General features: G+C 38.8%; 2 protein-coding genes across 3 annotated transcripts in view; both read left to right on the top strand.

Moving 5' to 3' along the window:
* The window catches only part of LPCAT2 (lysophosphatidylcholine acyltransferase 2), a 98,605-nt gene extending 75,727 nt beyond the window's left edge, over positions 1-22,878 (top strand). The window contains exons 12-14 of one of the 2 annotated variants that reach the window (XM_023726893.1): positions 9,988-10,086; positions 17,257-17,392; positions 21,011-22,878. In XM_023726893.1, coding sequence (XP_023582661.1) covers positions 9,988-10,086; positions 17,257-17,392; positions 21,011-21,099 — 324 coding nt within the window. In that variant the 3' untranslated portion in view covers positions 21,100-22,878. Of the gene's footprint in view, positions 1-9,987; positions 10,087-17,256; positions 17,393-20,914 lie in introns of both variants that reach the window. The other variant, XM_012554192.2, reaches the window with a different exon arrangement.
* CAPNS2 (calpain small subunit 2) lies at positions 499-8,184 on the top strand. Its single transcript, XM_023726894.1, has one exon. It carries the CDS (start codon positions 1,357-1,359, stop codon positions 2,101-2,103), a length of 747 nt encoding a protein of 248 aa, XP_023582662.1. The 5' UTR covers positions 499-1,356; the 3' UTR covers positions 2,104-8,184.
* Positions 22,879-23,340: the final 462 nt, after the last annotated feature.

The raw sequence follows: 23,340 nt of genomic DNA, 5'->3' as shown, positions 1-23,340 counted from the left end.
TTCAGCCTGTGAGCTGATGTTGTTTGTTCTCAGATCGAAGGACTCCCTTTAATAATTCTTGTAAGTTTGGTTTGGTTTTTACATAGTCCCTTAATTTTTGTTTATCTGGAAATGACCTAATTTCACCATCATATTTGAACGAGAGTTTTGTAGGATATATTATTCTTGGCTGGCAATTTTTTCTTTCAAGGTTTTATATATGTCATCCCATTGCCTTCTTGCCTGCGTGGTTTCTGCCAAATAATCCAAGCTTAGTCTTATTGTTTTTCCTCTGTATGTGACTTTTTGTTTTTCTTAGTTGCTCTCAGGATTCTTTGTTTGTCTTTGGTTTTGGCAAATGTGATTATGATATGCCTTGGTGATTTTCTTTTGGGGTCTATCCTATATGGAGTTTGTTGAGCTTCTTGGATGACCAGCTTTTCATCTTTCATGATATTGGGGAAGTTTTCTGTCAGCAGTTCTTCAATGATCCTCTCTGTGTTTTCTGTTTTTTCCCCCTGTTCTGGAACTCCGATCACTCGCAGATTTTTGCTTTTGATTATATCCCACATAATTCTCAGCGTCTCTTCATTTTTCTTTGTTCTCTTTTCTGATTTTTCCTCAAACAGAGTTGTGATTGATACATTATTTTGTATGAATGTTACACTTCATAAAGTTTCCAAAGTGTAGATCCATGGGCCCCAAAGCAGATGCACTAAACCAGAATCTCCGGAGGTAGGACTTGGGGGGCCTGCATTTTAGTAAGAATCCCACTTCCATGTTTTTGTTTGGCACATTGAATTTTGAGAACTTCTGTGGAAGGAGGGCTATTAGGTAAATATCTTTCCAATGTCCAAGAATTTTTCAATTCTACTCTTAACAATGAAGATTCTTTAGAAAAGACATCCATGAGTAATTTACCTCTCCAGTCAGGAAGATGCATGCCATCTTTCAGGTGCTTAGAGAGAGAGAAGTAAGAAATCAAAGAACTATAGAAATGTTCATTTTTATATCGGTACAGATTTTATAACATATTTTATATAACATTAGATTCTTACAATGTAGAGTTTTATATTTTCCTTTTAAAAATATTAGTATCTTTGAATGTGTCATTCATGCTATAATTTATGAGCATTTAAAAGAGTGGAAAACACTTTTATTGAGGCCCTATAAAAAATGGCAGGTGCTAGGACCTATTGGAATTCAGGCAATTCAAATCTAAGGTGAGACATCATCATATACAGGGTGTGGTGCAATTTAAGCAGGTGCAGAAAAACCAGTTCTTCCACATATGAGCTACTTAGACTCCATTTCAGCTCTCTCCATACCATCTCCAAGATTCTGGCAGCTTTTACACTTGCTCATTAAGCTGAAAGCATGTTTCTTGCAAAGGCTTTATTGGAAGGGGCAGATCAAGGTCTTGGAGAAGCTCTTGGAGGCCTTCTTGGAGGAGGTGGTCAAAGAGCAGCAGTAGGAGGAGGAAATATCAGAGGGATAGTTGGAGGAATTGTGAATTTTGTCAGTGAGGCTGCAGCAGCTCAGTATACTCCAGAACCGCCTCCCCCTCGGCAGCATTTCACCTATGTGGAGGCCAACGAAAGTGAGGAAGTTAAGCTGTTTCGGCAGCACTTTGCACAACTGGCTGGACCGGACATGGAGGTAGGTGCCACTGACTTGATGAATATTCTCAACAGAGTCCTTGCTAAGCACAGGGATCTGAAGACCGACGGCTTCAGTCTTGACACGTGCCGGAGCATTGTATCTGTCATGGACAGTGACATGACCGGGAAGCTGGGCTTTGAAGAATTTAAGTATCTGTGGAACAACATCAAGAAATGGCAGTGTGTTTATAAACAATGTGACACCAACTATTCCGGGTATCTGGGAAGTTCTCAGCTGCGGGATGCTCTGCAGGCAGTGGGCTTCCAGTTAGATGAACAACTCTACCAGATGATTGTCCGCCGATATGCCGATGAGGATGGGAATATGGATTTTAACAACTTCATCAGCTGCCTAGTTCGCCTGGATGCCATGTTTCGTTCCTTCAAGTCTCTGGATCAAGATGCCGATGGCCTCATTCAGGTGTCTATCCAAGAATGGCTGCAGCTGACCATGTATTCCTGAAGCAGGCACTGAGAAGGCCGGGCCCACCCTGGAGGACAGGCCTGCTGGAAGCTGAGCTGAGCTGTCCACAAGGTTGCTAGTACCCATCCAGCAGCTCTTACTCCCTGACCACCACTGTCACAGTTTCATCTGTTTCTGGACTTGTGCCACCCTTTACTGCTTAATTAAAAGAGATTCTCCTTGAGAAATGATTCAAGTGGTTTGTATAATGGCTTTTTGAGATACTGGATTCATGTAGACCTATATATGCAATGGTGGGAGGAGGGAGAGAGTTGCAGGGTGAAGCCCTAATGGAGTAGATATTTAATGGTTATTGCTAATTTGGTAAATGAATCCCAAGGAGTAGAAACTTTGTTGTTGTTGTTAAGAATGAAATTTTGAAAAAATCCTGGAATAAATCAAGGAAGCACTCAGGAGATAGGTTTTTCCCTTTAAAAAGGTGAGAAGGGAAATTCAAAATCTGTTTTTCTCTTAATTTCACATCTGGTCATTCTATTATGTTAAAAATGAAAAGTGCTTTCCAGGAAAACTCTGTTGAACCATACAGAAACAGCTTCAGAAATGTGAAATTAAGCAATTTCCTATCAGGGTAGCATTTTCTTATGGGAGAGCAACTATCTAAAATTCTAGAATTCTTTAGTCCCGTTTCTCTAGTAAAATAAGCATATAGCAATTCTGTTTTGTTTTGATATATTTCTAAAGAGGATCAAGGGCATTGGGGAATAAAGGGTGCCTGTAGTTCAAGATGTTTCTGGTTGCTTTAATGAATCAAAACCATCAGTCTTACGTTACAGCATTCTTATGATACAAAATCAGGCATGCCCTGTTGATGTTAGCCAGCTCTTGTCATGTCTTGCCCTGCCTTGGAGCACGGAAAGTTCTTTCACTTCTATTTGAAAAGTAAAAAACAAAAAACCTCGTGGCTATCGAGTCGATTCCACTGATAGGGACCCTACAGGCAGGAAGAAAGTAAACAAAAGAAGAAAAACTTAAAAGAGTAATCAGTTAAATGGAATATAAAGCAGTATGAAAGACAAATATTGCTGACTTTTTATTACAGTGGTTCTCAGCTCTGGCTGCAATTTAGAATCACCAGGAAAGCTCTTTAAGAATACTGATGCCTGAGCACCACCCCAAAGGAGTTAACTAAGAATCTCTTGAGGTGGGGTCCAGGGATGAAGATGTTTAAACTCCCCGGGTGATTCTAATGAGCGGCCAAAGTTGAGAGCCACTGCTTTAAAGTAAGACTGTCTCCAAGATTTCGCAAATCTGGCTCAGCCAAAAGTGAGGCCGAGCTAGGAAAATCAGTATTGCCAATGCCCAGGAGAAGGAAGATAAGGATACTGTGAAACTGCCACCCCCAGAACTGGTAGTCATGCCCTTCTTGCGTATAGAATCGTTGGTTTGGCTTCATAATTTTGATTCAGGCTGTTATAGCAGAGCAAGCAGAATCCCGAATCCCGGTGCAAAGTGGACTCAGGCGAGAGAGGCTGCCTTCCTGAGTGCTCAGTTCACCTGCCTGCTGTTTAATTAGTTTCCACCCCTCCTGCTTCTCTGGTGCTTAATGCATTCCTTCTCTCCCAGGCTATTTCTGGAGGGTCCAAAATAGCCTGGGAGAGAAGGAATGCAATACATTTAGCAGGAGTTGAAAGATAAATTCTCCCTTAGTCTTTTGACTCATTTAGAAGAAACTCTTAACTATGGAAATGGTGTAATTGGCCTGTTAACAGCCCTCAGCTGCCTGTAGAAACCCCCAGTGAAATTTGGAGAGGTTGGCATTTGGCCTCTGTGTTTACCATCATGACCATCAAGTATTTGTGAAACACCAATGCATATGATTGTACACTAAGCCAAGTGTAGATATAACATCCCTTTCCTCAAAAGACTTGCAATTTAAGCTGGGTCTGGTGTGCTGCTTAGACCAGGTGTGGTTATAGAAGTAATGAGGCTGCTGCCAGCTGCCATACATTAGTATCAGTCTCCCTATTTTGGAACAAGCCCACTTATATATGAAGCATGGGTGTAGGAGATTAGCCAGGAAAGGGGAAAGCTGCCAAGATGTCTTTTAAGGTCTCAGGATGTTCAGTTTGTAAGTTAACCTTTCCACGTGTTGATTGTGGACAGGACAGTGTTGCCACACTTTTTTCCTTCACTTCATTTTAAATGCGTTATGAAAGTTAAGACAAGCATTCACACTAGGAGTGGTACTGTTTCTCTTGCTCCCCAAGTAGAGGGAGTACCTACTTGTATGATTCTGTTCCAGCAGGCACATGGCAAAACATTCTGAGGTTACCTAAGTTTCTCTTCTGAATCTGTACACAATTTGTTTAAATAATCCCCAGAGTGGATACTAGAAAATTCAGTCCAAACTCTGAATTTTTCCAAGTAGCCAAATCATTGGCTTTGCATGGACAAATAGCCTGATGAGTGACTGAATTTCTTCATTTTCATCCAATGGTTGATATTTTAAAGACACATTTTCAGTGTAACACAAGTATTTAGCCAATTTCTATATGGAAGATTATTTGTAGCCTAAAATGAAGGTCTGAGATTCATATAACTCCATCCCATTATTTCTTGATTTATGACATCAAGCAATACATTATGCAAGTCAAAAAAAAAATACTCAGTAATAAAAATATGTGATGTTGCATCATCTGCATTTTTAAACTTCAATCTATCCCATATGATTTTGAAAAGCTCCTTTATCTTGGTATAACCTACTGAGTACTATAGCCTGTAACAACAGGAAAAAGAACTGTGTGTTCTGTACCAAAGAACAGCAAACATTCCAACACATTCAATGTTTGTATGCCATCTTGAAGGTCATTTTAAAAATATTTTTTGAGTAGTACATGCATCTATGAAAGTTGATTTGTATAGCAACCTAAGTCAGAAATCTTGATCACTAATATTGCACAAATAACCGATACTAGGGCCTTAAAAAATATTTCTGGAAGCACCTGCAGGGCACCGATATTAAATGTGCCTAGTGATTGCAGGAGTCCTGGTGGCACAGTGGTTAAGAGCTTGGCTGCTAACCAAAAGGTCGGCAGTTTGAACCTACCAGCCACTCCTTGGGAGAAAGGTATGACAGTCTGCTCTTGTAAAGACTACAGCCTTGGAAGGAAACCCTATGGGGCAGTTCTACTCTGTCCTATAGGGTTGCTATGAGTTGCAATCGACTCGACGGCAGTGGGTTAGTGATCTTAAAGTGCCTCTAGAATTACTTTCAAAAAATGTGTACTTTTAATGCTAAGTGGATTAAAGCAACTTAATTCCCAGAAAATTAGTAATACAATTATGTATGTGGGTAGAAATATTCTTAATCAGAATATTCCGGTAAACAAAACACCTCTTCCCTGACTCTTCTAGATAACTGAGAATTTACTGTATTTAAATAATAATACGCCTTCGGATTTATAGATTATTTTTACAGATTTGCAGACTTGTTCTTGTTGGATGCTGCCAAAGAAGTTCCATTTTATGTACACATCGTTTGTATTATTTTGAGGACATGGATTATCTCTCATTTGCAGACATGATATCACTTATAATTGCAGAGCATCACGGTGTAGTGGTTAAGAGCTACAGCTGCTAACCAAAAGGTCAGCGGTTTGAATCCACCAGGGGCTCCTTGGAGACTCTATGGGGCAGTTCTCCTCTGTCCTATAGGGTCCCTATGAGTCAGAATCGACTCCACGGGCAACGGGTTTGGTTTTTTGTTTTTGTTTTTTCACATAGCAAAGAAAAAATAGTCCCTATCTTTGGGACCTTACTACCTCAAAACGTATTCATAACTATATCTTTAAATGTTGCTAGACTTAAGAAATTGTACAAGGTATCTGATTCCATGTGAATAAAAATGTTTAAAAATTCCAACTATGAAACAACTTTAGGAAACAGATAACTGAGAATCATACACGAGACTCATCATTTTTCCTTTTGTAGTTATAAATGGACACTGTGTGAGCAAGTGATGTGGAACTTCCCGCTAGCCCAGGAAGCTGGTGTGGTGTGACTGTGGGCATGGTGCTGGGGTGCCATGTGCTCATAGTGGCCCCAGCAGACACTTCCATGCTTTCCTGATCGTGCTGACAGCTGAGAAGGGGACAGGGTCCACTCCCTGGAATTTCAGCGAGGCTTAGTCACCCCTTCTTTTGGCAGTAATTCAACACAACTCCTTGGTTGCAACTCTGGACTTCCCTGGACTCCAGATTAGGGGAGGTTATGGAAGGATTAAAGGAACCCTGGTGGCCAAGTGGTTAAGCACTGGGCTGCTAACCCAAAGGCTCGCAGTTCAAACTCACCGGGCAATCTGCTTTCATAAGTATTACAGTCTAGAAAACCCTATGAGGCAGGTTCTACTCTGTCACATGGGGTCTCTTTGAGTAGGAATCAACTCCATGGCAACAGATTTTTTTTATGGAAGGATTAGGGCCTCCTCCAGAAAAGCTGGTCTCCTCCTTTGGAATGTGGCCATGAAATATTTTCCTATCTAGTTTTTTTTTTTTTTTAATTCATAATCCTCCCTGAAGAATTCATTAGGTTTTTAAAGTAAAGATCCACAGATTTAGGGAATAATTTTTTATCATGGAACCAATTCCATATTAAAAAAATTAAAGGAGTGTATTTTGCTCTATAATTGTTTTATTCTCTGTTTTTTAATAGTATTATTTTATCAAGCTATTTATTTTAGTTTACGTGATCAGGAGTCAGACTGCCTAAATTCTAATTGTGGCTATGGCAATAGTGAGTTTTTGTGACCTCAAATAAAACTTTTATCTCAGTTTTTTCATTAGTAAAAAGAAGTTGGAATGGGTGATTTCTAAGATTCCTTCCAGTTCTAAATTTTATTGTTCTAAATTTAGAACCTTGAAAATGTTTTATTTTATTAATCTAGTAATAGGAACTCTCAGAAAAACTTTCATGCTATTTTTAATTTTTTTGCATTGCTAAGATGGAAACTTTTGCATAATTTCTGATGTGATTAGTCTGCCTTAACATTCTTTTGTCAGTCCAAATAACTCATATAAGACTGAGTTATTTTTCTCTAATGAAAGTAACAGTGAAAATTGTTACCTGGTTCTGTGAACTATGGTAATATTGAGGGTCTATTTCACTATCTGAAAATTGAGTTGTGATATTTGACCTGCATTCTGTATCAGGTTTAGTACAGATAAAAATTGGATACCTCACAATAAAGTCATGACATAAGTTCAGAGGGGTATTTCCAGTTTATGACCATAACAACAGTGCCCGTAAGTAATTAGTGATTAAAGAACTTCTATTCAAGAGTTCTGTGTTGCTTAGCGGAGAAAGCCAATTGCAGAAGAAATTCACCTATGTCGAGTCATATATCCAGAGTTCAGTAAGCTCCTAAACTTCTGAGGCTAATTATGAAACAGCCCTCCATAGTGCAGAAAAAAATTAAATGTTGCTGGCATAAGAAGGAAATTATGTCCCTTCATACTCTGCCTTCTCTGAAATTTTTGGGGTGATGAAAATGTTAGTTGTGGTGGTGCTTAACCTGGTGTGCACATTTGTCAAAACACATTGAACTGTACACTTAAAATGGATGCATTTTATTGAATGTAAATTATGCCTCAATAAAGTTGATTTTAAAACAAACAAAAAAGCCAGCTCTCTTATAGGCTGGCACCCAGACAAAAATGGAAGTCAGATGACATGAGTTTTTCCTTCAGAATAAACCCTGTTACTTAGGGAGATCTTGAAACCTCCGTTTCTACCTTCTCCAGTGTGTGTGGGGGGAGGACCTCAAAAAAACCAAATCCATTGCCGTTGAGACAATTGACTCGTAGCGATCCGGTAAAAACCAAAACGAAACCCACTGCCAGTGAGTGAATTCCGACTCATAGATGAGCGACCCTATAGTGAAATTAAATTATCAGTCCTTTCCATTTCTACCTTGTGGTAAAATAAAGTAGTATGGTAGAAGTGATTTTTGACCTTTTGAGTCTTGGTTGCTTCGAGAAGCTGATAAAGGCTACGGAATATTTCCCTAGAAAAATGTACATACAAAAATCACATATAATTTCAGGGGCTTCACAGCCTCCCCCCTCCCAAGTTCATCTATGAACCCCCAGTGCAGAATGCTTTCCTTAACGTGAAGATCATAGGTAAGGTAGATGAGAAAAGAGTAGCACTGTTTTTAGTGCCTACCTGTGTGCTAGGCAATGGGACTGCACTGGCCCAAGAAGAACCAGCCCCACCCTTAAGGAACTCTTGATGATTGAAGTGTAGATACTTAGTAACAGTTGAAGATCACAATCTTATTTATACCAAACAATATTTGTTAATCTATCAAATACTATGCTAGCTTTGTTGTTACTAGTTCATAGTTCATCTGGGAATTCATCTCATCATTTGAAGATTTTGCTGGCAAAGTGATTCTAACATCTGGAATTTATAATCTGAGTGTGTGTTTATACTTCTCTTTCTCCCTCCTCCTCCTTTCCGTTTCCCCTTTCCTCCCCCTTTCCTTCGTTTAGTTTTCTCTCTTCTCCTCTCTCTTCCTTCAGCCTTCGCTCCCTCTCTGCTTTGCCTCTCTTCCTTTCTTCCTCCCTTTCTTAAGCTCTCTCTTCTTTCTCTCCATTTTCATTCTCAGTGTTCCTGTATACGCGAGTAGTTAATGTGCAGGAAAAACTCTGTATATAGCCTGGATTAGAATTACCAGTCCACTCTTTTATATTGCCATCATGAAATGCCTCCTGAGGCCTATAGATATTAATATACTAGTTGTGTTCGGTTTCCAGAGGCTTAGCCACAGCAGTTTCAGTGAAGTTCAGGGCTTTGAACTGATTCTTCCCAGTTCAGTCATGGCTGAGGAAGCGAAACTGGAACAGACCCGGTTTCTAAAATTTTAAAATTTGGGTAAACCGTAATGATAACAGGAACAGGAAAAATTATAGGTTGAAGCCCTGCTAGAAACCTAATCTCCCACTTAGAAAACAAGGGCATAGCAACAAAATCTCTTGCGCATCAGATTTTGAGCAGAGCCGGAAACCGGCATGCCCCGCTCAAAGATGGTGGCTGACGGTGCCGCTCTGAATGTGTGTCTCTCTCCACAGTCCTGCCAGTAATCCAATTTCACGCATCAGGTTCCTGAAAGGGCTCACTATGCCTCTTCTGAGTCTGCCATTCTAGGGCTTTGACCCATAATCTTCCCTGTTCCGGTTATGGTCCCGGATCACTCAAATTGTAAAAATTCAAGTCTGTTCGGTTTCACTTCGTCAGCCATAACTGAACTGGTTCAAACAGGTTTGAAGCCCTAGTAAAGTTCGGGTTCTTCTTGGTCTGATATTCCCAAGGGGCCATTCAGTGGCCCAGGTTTGCTCTACCTGCTTCTGGTTTACTGCAGATTAAGTGAAAGAAAGAAAGGATGTAGCTGTGATTATTGCCTCAATTTGCCCTTTTCCTTTTCCTTCCATTTTCCACGTGTTGCTTCGTGACCTTTGGTATGTAAAAGTATTTGGTGTTGGCCATCATGGCAGGGCCACCATCCATGGTGGAATGAATGGTTTGATCCCACCTAGGATGAATGGTCTGGATTCTGCTTCCTATCAGGGTTCCCATCAGGGCTGAGCTCAAAAACTCACTTTGGATGCTGTAGGACCATCCTAAATGGCCTCAGTGATAAAATGTTTGTATTTTATTGCTAAGTAGAGAATATATTTTTCCCTCTGAAAATGAATGGGTGGTCTACTTGCTTGCTGTTCTGTTTCAGTGTGAACTTTTTTCCAGTTAGCCTCAGTGCATGAAGATGTAGAGCTGTATGGTATACCTCAATTTCACCTTTCGAACTGTGATGAGTGATAATTCAGTTAGTAGCCCTCCTAATTGATTTTTCCCCTCCTTCCACAGAACCATGATGGCAGTATCGACTTCCGGGAGTATGTGATTGGCCTGGCTGTCTTGTGCAACCCTGCCAACACAGAAGAGATCATCCAGGTGGCATTTAAGGTACTGTCAGCCCCGGTGAAAGCATCTTGGTTTGGCTCGCAAACAAGTGTTGACTCTAAGTGTATTATTTGGAAATCAGTGAATCTATTACATGAGTTTATAAATCTGCTGTGACATGTATACGAGAGTAATGTGATTAAGTCAATTGCTACTGAGAATAAAGAAAACACAAGTATCCATTTAGGCATAAAAGTCTTTGGAAGCAGCATAGTTAACAGCATCAAGATTGAAGAGCAGCTGATTTAACAAATTAACTTAAAAAATTATTTCTTTTCAGCCTCCCCATTTTGAAGCCCCAAAGTGAGGTTTATAAATAAACACCACCTGTCATTCATCATCCTAATTCACCATCCACAAAGTCCTGATCCATCCTTATTTTCTCACTCTGTGGATCAAAGATATTTTAAGTGTATTTTCCTGATGGACTTAATTTTGTTGGGGTAGTATCAGGTGAACATCATCATAAATTTCCCAAATTTCCACCCTGTATGTTTTCCTGTAGTATCACATACATTTTTATAGCAATAAAGGGATCTAAGTTGGGGACAGATGAATAAAATCTACGGTCCAGGCCCTCACCAAAACTTGATGGAAATTTGAATTGTTGATATAGACTCCGTTTATTACCTACATGTGCAAAAGGAGAAGAAAGAATACATTCCCGAAGTGTGTTTTCAGTTCTTATGAGATTAAAGGTGCTTCATCTAATTAGTATTTAAATGGGATGTTCCCTTTGAGTTCTAAGCTTGTAAGGTCAGCTCTCAGATCAAAAACTGGAACTCCCTACTTGTCTTACCAACTTGTTTATATTACCTCTTCTTGTTCAGCCACTTGGTCGCTTTACTCCCATCCAGCATGCCAGCGGCAGACCTTTCCTATTCCTCTTTCCTGATCTTACCTCAGGAATTAACCTCTTCCTGAGGTAAGACTGTCTTTTATCTGAGAAGAATATCCCATTGTGTCTTAGTTTCTTAGTGCTGCTATAACCAAAATACTATGTAAGTGAGTGGTTTTAAAGATCAGACATTTATTTTCTCACTGTTTAGGATGCTAGAAGTCCAAATTCAAGGCACTGGCTTTAGGGGGAGGTTCTCTGTTAGTTGTCTCTGGGGGAAGATCTTGTTCAGTTTCTGTAGTCCTGGCTTTCCTTGATTCCTTGGTCATCTCCACGTGGCGTGTATCTTCACCCCGTGCCTGCTTCTCTGTGCCTAATCTACTCGTTTTTTTGTTGTTGTTTTTGTTTTTTTTTTTAATTGTACTTTAGATGCAGGTTTACAGAACAAACTAGCTTCTCATTAAACAGTTAGTACACATACTGCTTTGTGACATTGGTTACCAACCCCACGACATGTCAATACTCTGCCTTCTCAACCTTGGGTTCCCTATTACCAGCTTTCCTGTCCCCCTCTGCCTTCTCATCCTTGCCCCGGGCTAGTGTGCCCCTTTAGTCTCATTTTGTTTTATGGGCCTGTCTAGCCTTCGGCCAAAGGGTAAACCTCAGGAGTGACTTCATTACTGAGCTAAATAGGTGTCATGGAGCCATGCTCTTGGGGTTTCTTCAGTCTCTGTCAGGCCAGTAAGTCTGGTCGTTTTTTGTGAGTTAGAATTTTGTTCTACATTTTTCACCAGCTCTGTCTGGCACCCTCTACTGTGATCCCTGTCAGAGCAGTCGGTGGTGGTAGCCAGACACCATCTGGTTGTGCTGGACTCAGTCTGGTGGAGGCTGTGGTAGTTGTGGTCCATTAGTCGTTTGTATTAATCTTTCCCTTGTGTCTTTGGTTTTCTTTGTTATCCCTTGTTCCCAATGGGGTGAGACCAGTGGAGTATCTTAGGTGGCCATTCACAAGCTGTTAAGACCCCAGAGCTACCCACCGAAGTAGAAGGTAGAACATTTTCTTTATAAACTATGTTATGCCAGTTGAGCTAGATGTTCCCCAAGACCATGGTCCCCACAGCCTAATCTGCTCTTTTCATATCCAAAAGTGAGGAGATTTAAGACACTGATATGGCCTCATTAACATAACAAAGAAAACTCTATTCCTAAGTGGAATTACATCCACAGGCATAGGGGTTAGGATTCCAGCACATGTTTTGGGGGGATACAATTCAATCCGTAACACACTGTAATTCTGACAAGACTTCTTTGCTCTATTATGTAGAGAGACTCTTCCTCCAAGAGTCATTTCTTAGGTCTTCAAGACCAACCGGCACAGCTTAAGGAATTTTCATGTGTTCTTCTGTGATTGACAAAAGAGTGCCTGAGTTTACTTTTTTATTTCACATTGGTTTAAACCAAGTTACTGCTAGACCCAAACAACCTAAGTGGTTGATGCTTAGCAGATGGCCATAAGGCAGCGGCCAGAACTTTTTCCAAGTTTAAAATCTTTGGTTTTTACAGACTTATTCATCATAAACCTAAAATTACACACATAGCTAACTTATTCTGATTCAAACATTTCTGTTTCTGTTTTGGGATGGTATGTGTAATTATAAGTTTAGTTGGGTAAATGGTCACTTTTGATTTACCAATGAAAGGCCTGATAGAAAATTTGGCCCTCAGTCACAGTAATCATTGCTTTTAGAGAAGTCATGAGATTTCTGTCTAGCCTAGATCTTGGTTTGCGGGTAGAGAAAGGGAGGAAATGAGGACCTAAAATTGTAATTAGCTCTATTTCCAATAAGGCAAATGTCATGCTTTATATTGGTTATTTTTTAATTTTGCTTTTCAGGTGTGTTTTATGTTTTTGGAAATGTTTTTTTGCATGCTTTTATTTTTCAGTTAAGAGTATCCTTTTACATATAGGATCCTTTTACATTATTTTATTGGGTAGCACTTGACAGTGAACAAAATACTTCCCATTTTTTATCTCATTTCATCTTCGGAGTGACTGTTAGTGGTAAAATATTATTTGAGTTCTTTAGTTGCAAACAATAGGAATAGACTCTGGCTGAGTGGAGCCAAAGAGGACTGTGGAGTAGGTGCAAGGGAAGGTTCAGAACCAGCCTGCTCCATGGGTCCCAGTTACGGGAACTCCCTTGGGCCTGCAGTTGGAATGAGCAAACTCTAACTCTGTTTGTAATTCAAATTCCAGTGAGGGTCCAAATGGTCTTGGGCCAAGTGCCCGCTAGGAAAGGCAGCATTTTTTTGTTTTTTTAATTGTACTTTAGATGAAGGTTTACAAAACAAACTAGCTTCTCATTAAACAATTAATACACTTACTGTTTTGTGACATTGATTGCCAACCCCATGACATGTCAACACTCTCCCCTTCTCGACCTCGGATTCCCTATTACCAGCTTTCACGTCCCCTCCTGCCTTCTCATCCTTGCCCCTGGGCTGGTGTGCCCATTTAGTCTCACTTTGTTTTATGGGCCTGTCTAATCTTTGGCTGAAGAGTGAACCTCAGGAGTGACTTCACTGCTGAGCTAATAGGGTGTCTGGGGGGGGCATACGCTTGGGGTTTTCTCCGGTCTCTGTCATACCAGCAAGTCTGGTCTTTTTTTTTTTTTGTGAGTTAGAATTTTGTTCTGCATTTTTCTCTAGCTCTGTCTGGGACTCTCTCTCTGTTGTGATCCCTGACAGAGCAGTCAATGGTGGTAGCCAGGCATCATCTAGTTACGCTGGACTTAGTCTGGTACAGGCTGTAGTACTTGTGGTCCATTAGTTATTTGGACTAATGTTTTCCTTGAATCTTTGGTTTTCTTCATTCTCCCTTGCTCCAGACCGGGTAAGACCTGTGGAGTATCTTAGATAGCCACTCCCAAGCTTTTAAGACCCCAGATGCTACTCACCAAAGTAGAATGTCGAATATTTTCTTTATAAACTACGTTATGGAAAGGCAGGATGTTTTGATTAAGAGTCTCACAGTATCCTTTGCAATGGAGAGTTACTGGAGATATTATTCCCCCCAAAGAAACAGTGTTACACTTCCTGTTGTTGTTGTTAGGTGCCATTGAGTCAGTTCCGACTCATAGCGACCCTGTGTACAACAGAATGGAACACTGCTGGGTCTTGCACCATCCTTCAGTTGTTGCTATGGTTGAGCCCATTATTGCAGCCACTGTGTCAGTCCATTTTGTAGAGAGTCTTCCTCTCTTTTGCTGATTGAGCCTGATGTCCTTCTCTAGGAACTGATCCCTCCTGGTAACATGTCCAAAGTACATGAGACGAATCTCGCCATCCTTGCTTCCAAGGAGCACTCTGGCTGTACTTCTTCCAAGACAGATTTGTTTGTTCTTCTGGCAGTTCATGGTATATTCAATATTCTTTGCCAGCACCATAATTCAAAGGCATCAATTCTTCTTCAGTCTTCCTTATTCATTGTCTAGCTTTCACATGAATATGAGGATACTGAAAATACTATGGCTTGGGCAGGCACACCTTAATCCTCAAGGTGACATCTGTGCTTTTTAACACTTTAAAGAGGTCTTTTGCAGCAGATTTGCCGAATGCAATACATTGTTTGACTTCTTGACTGCTGCTTCCAGGGCATTGATGGTGGATCCAAGTAAAATGAAATCCTTGACAACTTTAGTATTTTCTCCATTTATCATGATGTTGCCTATTGGTCTAGTTGTGGGGACTTTTGGTTAAACATCGTACCCGAGTCCGAACCATGGAGCTTACCTTAGGTCTAATGATCCCTGGTGGCACAGAGGTTAAGTGTTTGACCAAGAGGTCAGCGGTTCGAATCCACCAGCTGGGAGAAAGATATGGCAGTTTGCTTCTGTAAATACTTATAGCATTAAAAACCCTATGGGGCAATTCTACTCTGTCCTATAGGGTTGCTATGAGTCAGAATTGACTCAGTGGCAGTGGGTTAGTTAGTCACCTTAGGTCTGGGAACTTTGTAGCAGGGAGACTGTTGAGAGTGATGAGTAGATGAGGGCAATTGAGGAAGTGATCTGGGGCAGTTGTGGCAAAGGACGGATGTAGAAGAAGTAACAGGATGGACATAAGGAGGGAACTTACATAGAAGTGAGAGCCACCAACGCACCAAAAGTAGCAAGAATTTAGATTAAGATGAGTTGGTAAGAATTGTTTAGGGACAGAAGGTGAAACTGTAATATACCTTTGAAGGAAGCGTAGAGCCTGTGAGGAGGGGGATGTGATGGAGTCTTGGCAATTACTGTTTGAAGTCCAAGGCCCATAAAGAGCCCTGGGGATACAGTTTATGAAAAGAAATGCTAATTCGCTTTCACTCTCCAACTATCTTATCCCCCATTAGCAGGAAATAGACTAGAAGCCAGTGCTTTCTCAGCTGGGGGCAGCAAACATCAAGTTATATTTTTCCTCCAACTCTCATGAGCAATTAAAACACTACTCAGTATTTGCTTGTTGTTCTTTTCATGGTTATACCATTATCTCTGATGCCTATCTTTCTGCTTTTGCTGTACTTGGTCAAAAGTAGATACCTAACAGCAGGAACTCTAGATATTATCTGCCTGGATTTAGATACCAACTCTACCACTTATTAGTTATGTAACACTGGGAAAGTTACCTAACTTCCAGGTGCCTCAGCTTTCTTGTCTGTAAGATAGGGCTAATAATGGCACCTACCTTACATATGACTATCGTGAGGGTTAAAGGATTAAGACATGTAATGTGATTTGAACATTTTTGATCAGTGCCTGCAAAGAGTAAGTGCTTATATCACTAAAATTCTTAATGCTCAGGAGAGGATTTTGAATATGAGATACTAACTATGCATCAGTTATCTCTGTTTTGCTACTTGACTTTCAGTCCATCCCACCTTACTGCCTTTTTGGCCTCCTCCTGTAAACACATTCAGTCTCTCTCTCCCTAAAGACATTTGTACTCCTGGCTATCACTTTATTTATCTCCTTCCTTTTGTTCCATACTTTCTGGAAAGAAGAGTCCATTACTTGTTGTCTCTGTTTTTCACCTCTGTTCATTCCTTAATTCCATTACCATCTGGCTTCGAGGTCCTTGAAAGTGTTTGCTAAAGTCATCACGACCTCCTAATTATCAAATCCAGCAAATCATTTTGCTCCTCACTTGGCCTTTCTATGGCGTTTTACTCTGCTGGATGTTACCACTGTCAGAGTCTCTTCCTCTTTCCTGAAAACCCTCCCTTAGGTTCCAGGATGCCTGCTATTCTTTCTTGGTTCTTCTTCTGTCTCCCTGGCTGCTGCTTCTAAGTCATCTTTGCCAGTTCTTCTTCTCTACATGTACTGTTGTTGTTATTCCCAGGGCTTTGCCTTACTTTATACATTCTCTACAGATAAGCTCAAACACACTCATAGGTTCAGTTTTTACCTGAATTCATATCTCAAGCCTCATCAGTGTCCTGAGCTGATATGCTGAAGTTCTTACTTCCTCCTGTCACCTTTAACTCAAATTTCACCTATCCAGGTCTAACTCTTGATCTCATCTTGGCACCTGTTCTTCTGACTGTTCTCCTTCTCTTGGCTAATGTAACTTGCTTCCACTCAGTTGCCCAAGCTAGGAAACCTCAGCCATCTTGTTTTTCTTTAAAATTTTCAGCCATCCTTGGCTCCTTCCTTTCCATCACTGTTGTTGTTCTTGGGTGCTGTCAAGTCAATTCCAACTCACAGCGATAGACATCTAATTGATTGCAAGGCCTACCTTTGCTTATAAATTCTGTTCCTTCCTATCTTTCCCTGCTTCTCCATATCAGACTCTTAATTGGTTTTTCTGCCTCTATTTTCACCAACCTCCTGCCCTAATCCATCTTCCACACTCTGCCCAAGGCAGCTCCCTCAACTCACACAGGATCACACTATGTCCTTCCCGTTACCTAAAGGACTAGTTGTGGCGTTTATCTACCATGATCTGGTTCCTGCTTGTCCTCAGTCTCCTGCCTTGAGCCCCAGACTATCACCTGCCATTCCTTGTATATTCTGAATGTCTTGTCATGCTCTAAGACCCAACTCAGATGTCTCTATTAACTATCCATCAGTTATCTCTGTTATGCTACTTCCATGACCTCTCTGGGTAGGATTCATTATGGTCTCCACAGGCTATACTTAATATTGTTATTGCCCCTATTTTAATTCTGTCTTTCTTCACAAATGTATCTCTGGTCCCTGGCACAGTAAATGATTGAATTATTAAAGAGTTTATTTTCCATACCATTATTGCTCTGCAGGAGCTATTTCTTATATTTCATTTTCTCTTTCCTTCAGCTCTTTGATGTTGATGAGGATGGCTACATAACAGAGGAAGAGTTTTCCACCATTCTGCAGGCTTCCCTTGGAGTGCCTGCCCTTGATGTTTCTGGTCTCTTCAAGGAGATAGCCCAAGGGGATTCTGTTTCCTATGGTGAGTAGCAAATTTGGCCTACATAAAAGAGTGTTGCTTTTTTCAACTAATTATATTACATATGTTAATTATATTAATAATAGTAGTAGTAGAGGTATATACTCATTATGTTAATTATTATTATATTAATAGTAATACTAATAATAGTAGTAGAGGTATAATAGTAATAGTAGTAGCAAATTATTGAGGACTTACCATATGCTAACCATTCTTCTAAACATTTTACATATATTAACTCATTTAATCTTTACAGCAAGCCTATTTAATCAGTATAGTATTCTTACTTTACTGAGATACAAAGAGTTTAAGTAGCTTACCTAAGATCACCCAGCTAGAGAATGACAGAGCCAGTGTGAAAAGCCTGAGTCAGTCTGGCTTTAGAACCTTAACTTCGTCTCATATCTCTCAAGTATGCTGCCTTCCTTGAGGGTCTTTTCTTTTCTGCTGTAAGTGTGGTCAGGCTCAGCTGAGCAAGTTAACTAACCTGGGTTGTAGTCACAGTACAGGGATATGGACAGATATCCAGTAATAACAGTAGCTACCACATTTATTGAGTGTTTACTTGTGTAAGCTTTTACATTCCTTATTTATGTCATCTTCGTAGCAGCCTCTGTGAGGTAGGCACTATTATGGAGGAAAACCCTGTGGCAAAGTGGCAGGTCCATCCATCAGTGACTGACCTTTCTCCTGGTGGCTTGAATCCACACATCAAAACAAGTCCATATGGCTGAAGGGTCAGTTTCCATATATTTCACAGTGCAGTCATTTATTGAGAAGCACACCTCAGTGGAGAGGCCTAGATGATGGTCTCCCTTCCTTAGCTTTGTTGTGGTCTAGATGACAGATTTGCCTCTCATTTCCCATCTTTTCCCTCAGGCTGGAGGGGGATTTGTCTTGAATGTTTTTTTTTAAATGGTGTTCAAAGAGTTTCAGCTTGTTAACTTTCGTGGGATGGGGAAATTAGATCACATACTTCCTTTGCTCTCTGTTTTTAATTACTGTCATTTTGGCTGCCCTTTATTAGTCTGTTTTAGATAATTAGGTGCCTAGGGCACTTACTCTGTTGAGTTCATTTGTTAAAAAATAAGACATTATAAAATGATGAAGTATATACTGAGACAAAACATATGAGTCATAAACCCCATGAGTACTAATTCTTTTTCTGACAATTTTCCTTTGATTAGTGAGACATTCTATTACTCTGAACTTCCAAATTTTGAAAAACTATTTTGGAGAAATTTTTCAATGGAAGCTAAGACTACAAATGATTTGTAGATAGTCATCATTTTACCTGTCAAGTATAATAATTTTTTAGGGAAATCTCCTTTGTTCTTTGGAGTCCAGCCGTTTTCAGAATACACAGAATATCTCCCTTTCCCTAATATTATGCAAGTCTGCTTTTGGTACAGTGGAGGAATGTTTGAGGTATTTAAGTATGAATTTTATAAAAGAATATGTATTGACATGTGCCATGAATATGGCCATTTAAATTGTTTAAATGTGATATTTTACATTGTTTTTGCTCTTAGCTTTACATTAGCCAAATTAATGCCCAAATTCCACTTACAGCTAGTTCACAGGAAACTTCTAGAAATGAGTTACTCTTTAAGGTCACTGACATACCAGCAGAGGACAGGGCCCTTGATCTTTTGAATAAGCACACGTCTTGAAATTAAAAATCTTGATTTCAGTAGGTCAGTTCTCATGGTGACTTATCTTCAGTTCTCAGTGTCTCAATCAGTGAAATAGGTTCATGGAGATGAACTTTTATTTTGGATTCTAAGAAGAAACAATTAACAGCTTGTCCGATTTGGAAATATAAAGTGGCCTATTAATGCAAAATAATGTTGCAATTGCAAAGAATGATTTGGCTGAATCTAGTGACTTCTTTATCGCTTTAAAAAAAAAAAAAGCCATATCAATTGCTGTATAGTCGATTCTGACTCATGGCAACCCCATGTATGCAGAGGAGAACTGCACTCTATAGGGTTTTCAAGGCTGTGTCCTTTCAGAAGCAAATCAACAGGACTTTCTTCCAAGGCACCTCTGGGTGAGTTTGAACCACCAACCTTTCAGTTAGTAGCTATGTATTTCTCTATTTGTGCCACCCAGGGACTCCTCATCACTAAGACCTAGTTTTTGTCTTCACAAATTGTTAGTCTAATGTACCAGAAGAATAAAGTAGACTCTTGGTTATCAGAGAATTAAAAAAAAATAAATGGTTACAAAAAGGACATTGGGCTAAAATCCTTTTATTATGGAGCCAAGTAGCGAGCTGATTCAAAGATAATGCTCCCTTTGTTCTACAAACTCAATGAAGTTTCCTCCACCCAATCAGAAGAAAACAGAGAAATTTCAAAGCTGAGGGCAGCATCATATTTTAGAAACTCCAGGTTATTGGAGGCTTGAGGTTCAAACCCTGATACTTAACAAAGTAAGCCTTCTATATTTCTATCTCAGTTCCTAACTCTAAAATACTTGAGATAAAAAAGGTCTTCTTCTACTCAGAGGTTTTGTGGTATGATTATTACATATTGTACACTCTGCTAGCCATTATTGATCGTTAAGTCAGAGCTCAGCTTTTCATGATTTTATGTACCAGAGATAAGGGTTAAAATAATGTAAAAAACCAGATATAATTTTTTACTGTCCTTGGTAATAGATTTTTAAACCTTTTGTATTGTGAAAAATGACAAAAAATACAGAACACTGAATAAAACATAAATGTGGAGCATAATGAAGTTTTACAAAGCAAACACCTGGTAGCTACCACTCAGATCAAGAAATAGAGCTTTTCCAGAACCCCAGAAACCCCTTGTCCCCCTTCTCAACCACAACCCCTTCCTTTCTGTTCAGGGAGGGAACACTGCCCTGACTTGAAAAGGAATCCCTGCCTTTGCCTTTCTTTAGAGTTTTACCACAAACATATGCATCCTTAAATATTGTATTTTAGTTTTCCCTAAGTTTTTGAACTTTATATAAATGGGATCATACAGCATTTCCTCTTTTGTGTTTGGCTTTCTTCATTCAACATTATGGCTTTGAGATTCATCCACATTGTTGCAACACGGCTGTTCATTCATTTCCATTGTTATATAACATTATATTACACTCATATGCCACAATTTATCTATTTCTGCTGTTGACAGACACTTCAGTTTGTTTCCCTTTTTTTGACTGTTAGGAATAATGCTGCTATAAACATTCAGTAGACAAGTACAAGATACTCAGTAAAGTGTCTTGTACATGTCTTCTGAGCACCGTATGCACACGTCTCTTAGATAAGTAACTAGGAGTAAAATTAATGAGTCATCGAGTATGTACACCATCAACTTAACTAGATAATGGAAAAACCACTTTCCAAAGTGGTTTTACAATTTATATTCCCAGTAGCAGTGATTGTGAGTTGAGTAAGAATTTTGCAATAATTGTATTATTAAGGTCATATGTTAATCTGCGTCACGCTAAAAGGAGATTCACCCCAATTTATTGGATTTGGTTTTTTTTTTTCTCCTTTTCTAGAGGAATTTAAAAGTTTTGCCTTAAAGCATCCAGAATATGCTAAAATATTTACAACATATCTAGACCTCCAGACATGCCTTGTGTTTTCATTACCAGAAGAAGTCCGGGCAACTCCCTCCATTGCAAGTAATAAAGTCAGTCCTGAAAATCATGAAGAAAGTACTTCAGACAAAAAAGATGACTGAAAGCAAATATTCCCAATGAAGAAGATTCAATGGCCTTCACTTGAAATTGTAAACACATTTATTGATAGTATTTTAAATGTGCTTGTTGAGGAATTATGATGCTTAAAATGGAAAACTTTTTTTATAAAGATGATAAATTTTCTTATTAAAATTGCTTTTATTCACATATATATCATGTTCATTTTTGTGTTATACTTTACTAATTGGTTTGCTGGTGGTATATATCATGTTTTACAGATTTTCTAGCTTAATATGTATGTTCAGATGAATGCAATGTCTTAACTTATTAACTGGTAAGGATTAATCAACACTGTAAAGAGTTTTAGAAGTATAAATACTTTTAAATCTACTTTCCTCTAAAGAAAAAAGTAATATTCTGTTATCTCTAATCCATTCCCATTCTGGAAATAAGAAGAAAGAGTTTGAGGAGCATAGCAGAATTTTGTACCTTTAATTTCATAGATTCTTTTTTTTCCGTTTATATTTTGGTTTCTAAGATCACTGAATATGGGTGGGTTGGAAGGGGGAGCTCTGTTAATTAGATGACACTTCTTAAGAGTTCGTATTCTCTTTAGCATGCATCTTTATTACAGATTTCTTTAACCACCAGCCGAGGAAATCATTTCCTTTTATATGATTGAGGTTTACAGGTTTAGAAATTTGTTTTAAAGACAGCTACAACTGCCAAAGGCTAAGTGGGAATTGCCTTATTGAAGGTAACATTGATTGCCTAATGAGAATAATGAATTGTTGGCCACAGAGTTATATTTAATTTGAATTGGGTGGTTCAGAATATAGTGCTTGTTCAATAAATAAATCAGATTTGCTCTATTTATATAATATTAAGATTAATGTATTTTACCATCTAAGTGAAAGTTTTATTTTAAGTGTTCTCTCAAATTTTAGAGTTTGTCCGAAATGTCTATATGGAAAACACAAGAGATTCCACAGCGTCACCAAGGCTAGGGAATCAAAAAACCCAAGACCGCAATTCTAGCCCCAAACAGGAATCTAACAGTGACATTTTCCCTTTAAGTTAAGCAGTAATTTCCCACACGTCCCATTTTTATTGGGTTTCATGCATGTGTACTGTTAATATCATATATCATTTATGTTTAAGATTTTGACAAAGCACCAATTATTAATGTCATGTAGAAAATTGTTGTTTTGTATTCTGAATTTGGTCTTTGAAATCAAACTCTTTGTTTTGGCTGTGTTTCTGAATGTTTTGGTGATTCACCCCCAGGCTACTTTTTTAAAACTACCTGGGAAGTGAAAACAGTCTTCACTGAAGTCTCGGGAGAGGTGTTGGAGTTTATATTTGATCAAGAATCATGATTTCAAGCTAGTTTTGCATATTAACAGCAGTGTTCTAATTTAATAGGTTAAAATGTATTTGGGAATTGATTAATGATATATAATTGTTTGCTCTTTATTTCTCTTAAAGCTATTTAGACAAGGCATTAAATGAGCTGAAAATAATTGTTTAAAAAATCAGGACAGTTTATGTTTATAATAGTGTTTGTCATATGCAATTGAATGTATGTAATACTCAAGTACCGTGACTTTTTTATCACAGGAAAGCCATATATTAATCCTAATAGTCATTAAAGAGTGGCATTGTAAATTAAAGACTTTTTTAATAAGACTCTTGCAAATGATCTCATTGTTTTGTTTTAAAATAACATTTTATGCTCTTTAATTCCTGTAGTCTATCAATGTAATATTCCTATTTTATTATTACGTTACTGAATAAACAAAACTTGCTACATAAAATCATTCTTGGCCTTTAAAAAATTCGAGTTTTGTCATTTTGTCTCGAATATACCTTTTTAATATCATGGTTTGAATATAAGTTTGCATACTTATGAATGTAATTAATCATTTCTGTTTGCATTTAAGCCTTATGAAATGTCAGAAATGATTTTACTCTAATGAAAAACTCAAATTTTACCCAAAGTAGCAAGAGTTGACTTGACTGTTTGGGTTGTGTATCATAACACAATCGTGATCATCAATATTACTACAGACCAGACCTCTGCTTTTATGCCATCTCAGCAAAGATTTCTTTCAAAGGGGATTTTCTCCTCTTAGGATTTAAAGTAAGGCATTAAATTTCATTAAATCAGTTAAATGCACTGTGGTTTTTTATAATAGTTTGAAAAGAAACCAGTTACTCTTTGAAATGAGAAATACTAGATGCATAAAAAGTTTAATCAGAACAGTTCTATTGAAGGATAG

This window comes from Trichechus manatus, unplaced genomic scaffold, assembly GCF_000243295.1.
Source record: "Trichechus manatus latirostris isolate Lorelei unplaced genomic scaffold, TriManLat1.0 scaffold00014, whole genome shotgun sequence".
NCBI lineage: Eukaryota > Metazoa > Chordata > Mammalia > Sirenia > Trichechidae > Trichechus > Trichechus manatus.
Note: the sequence above shows the minus strand (reverse complement) of the source record. Positions and strands in the feature narration are given on the sequence as shown.

Bases quoted from the DNA above. Each gene is read 5' to 3' on its own strand.
- CAPNS2 (XM_023726894.1), top strand. From the start codon at position 1,357: ATGTTTCTTGCAAAGGCTTTATTGGAAGGGGCAGATCAAGGTCTTGGA.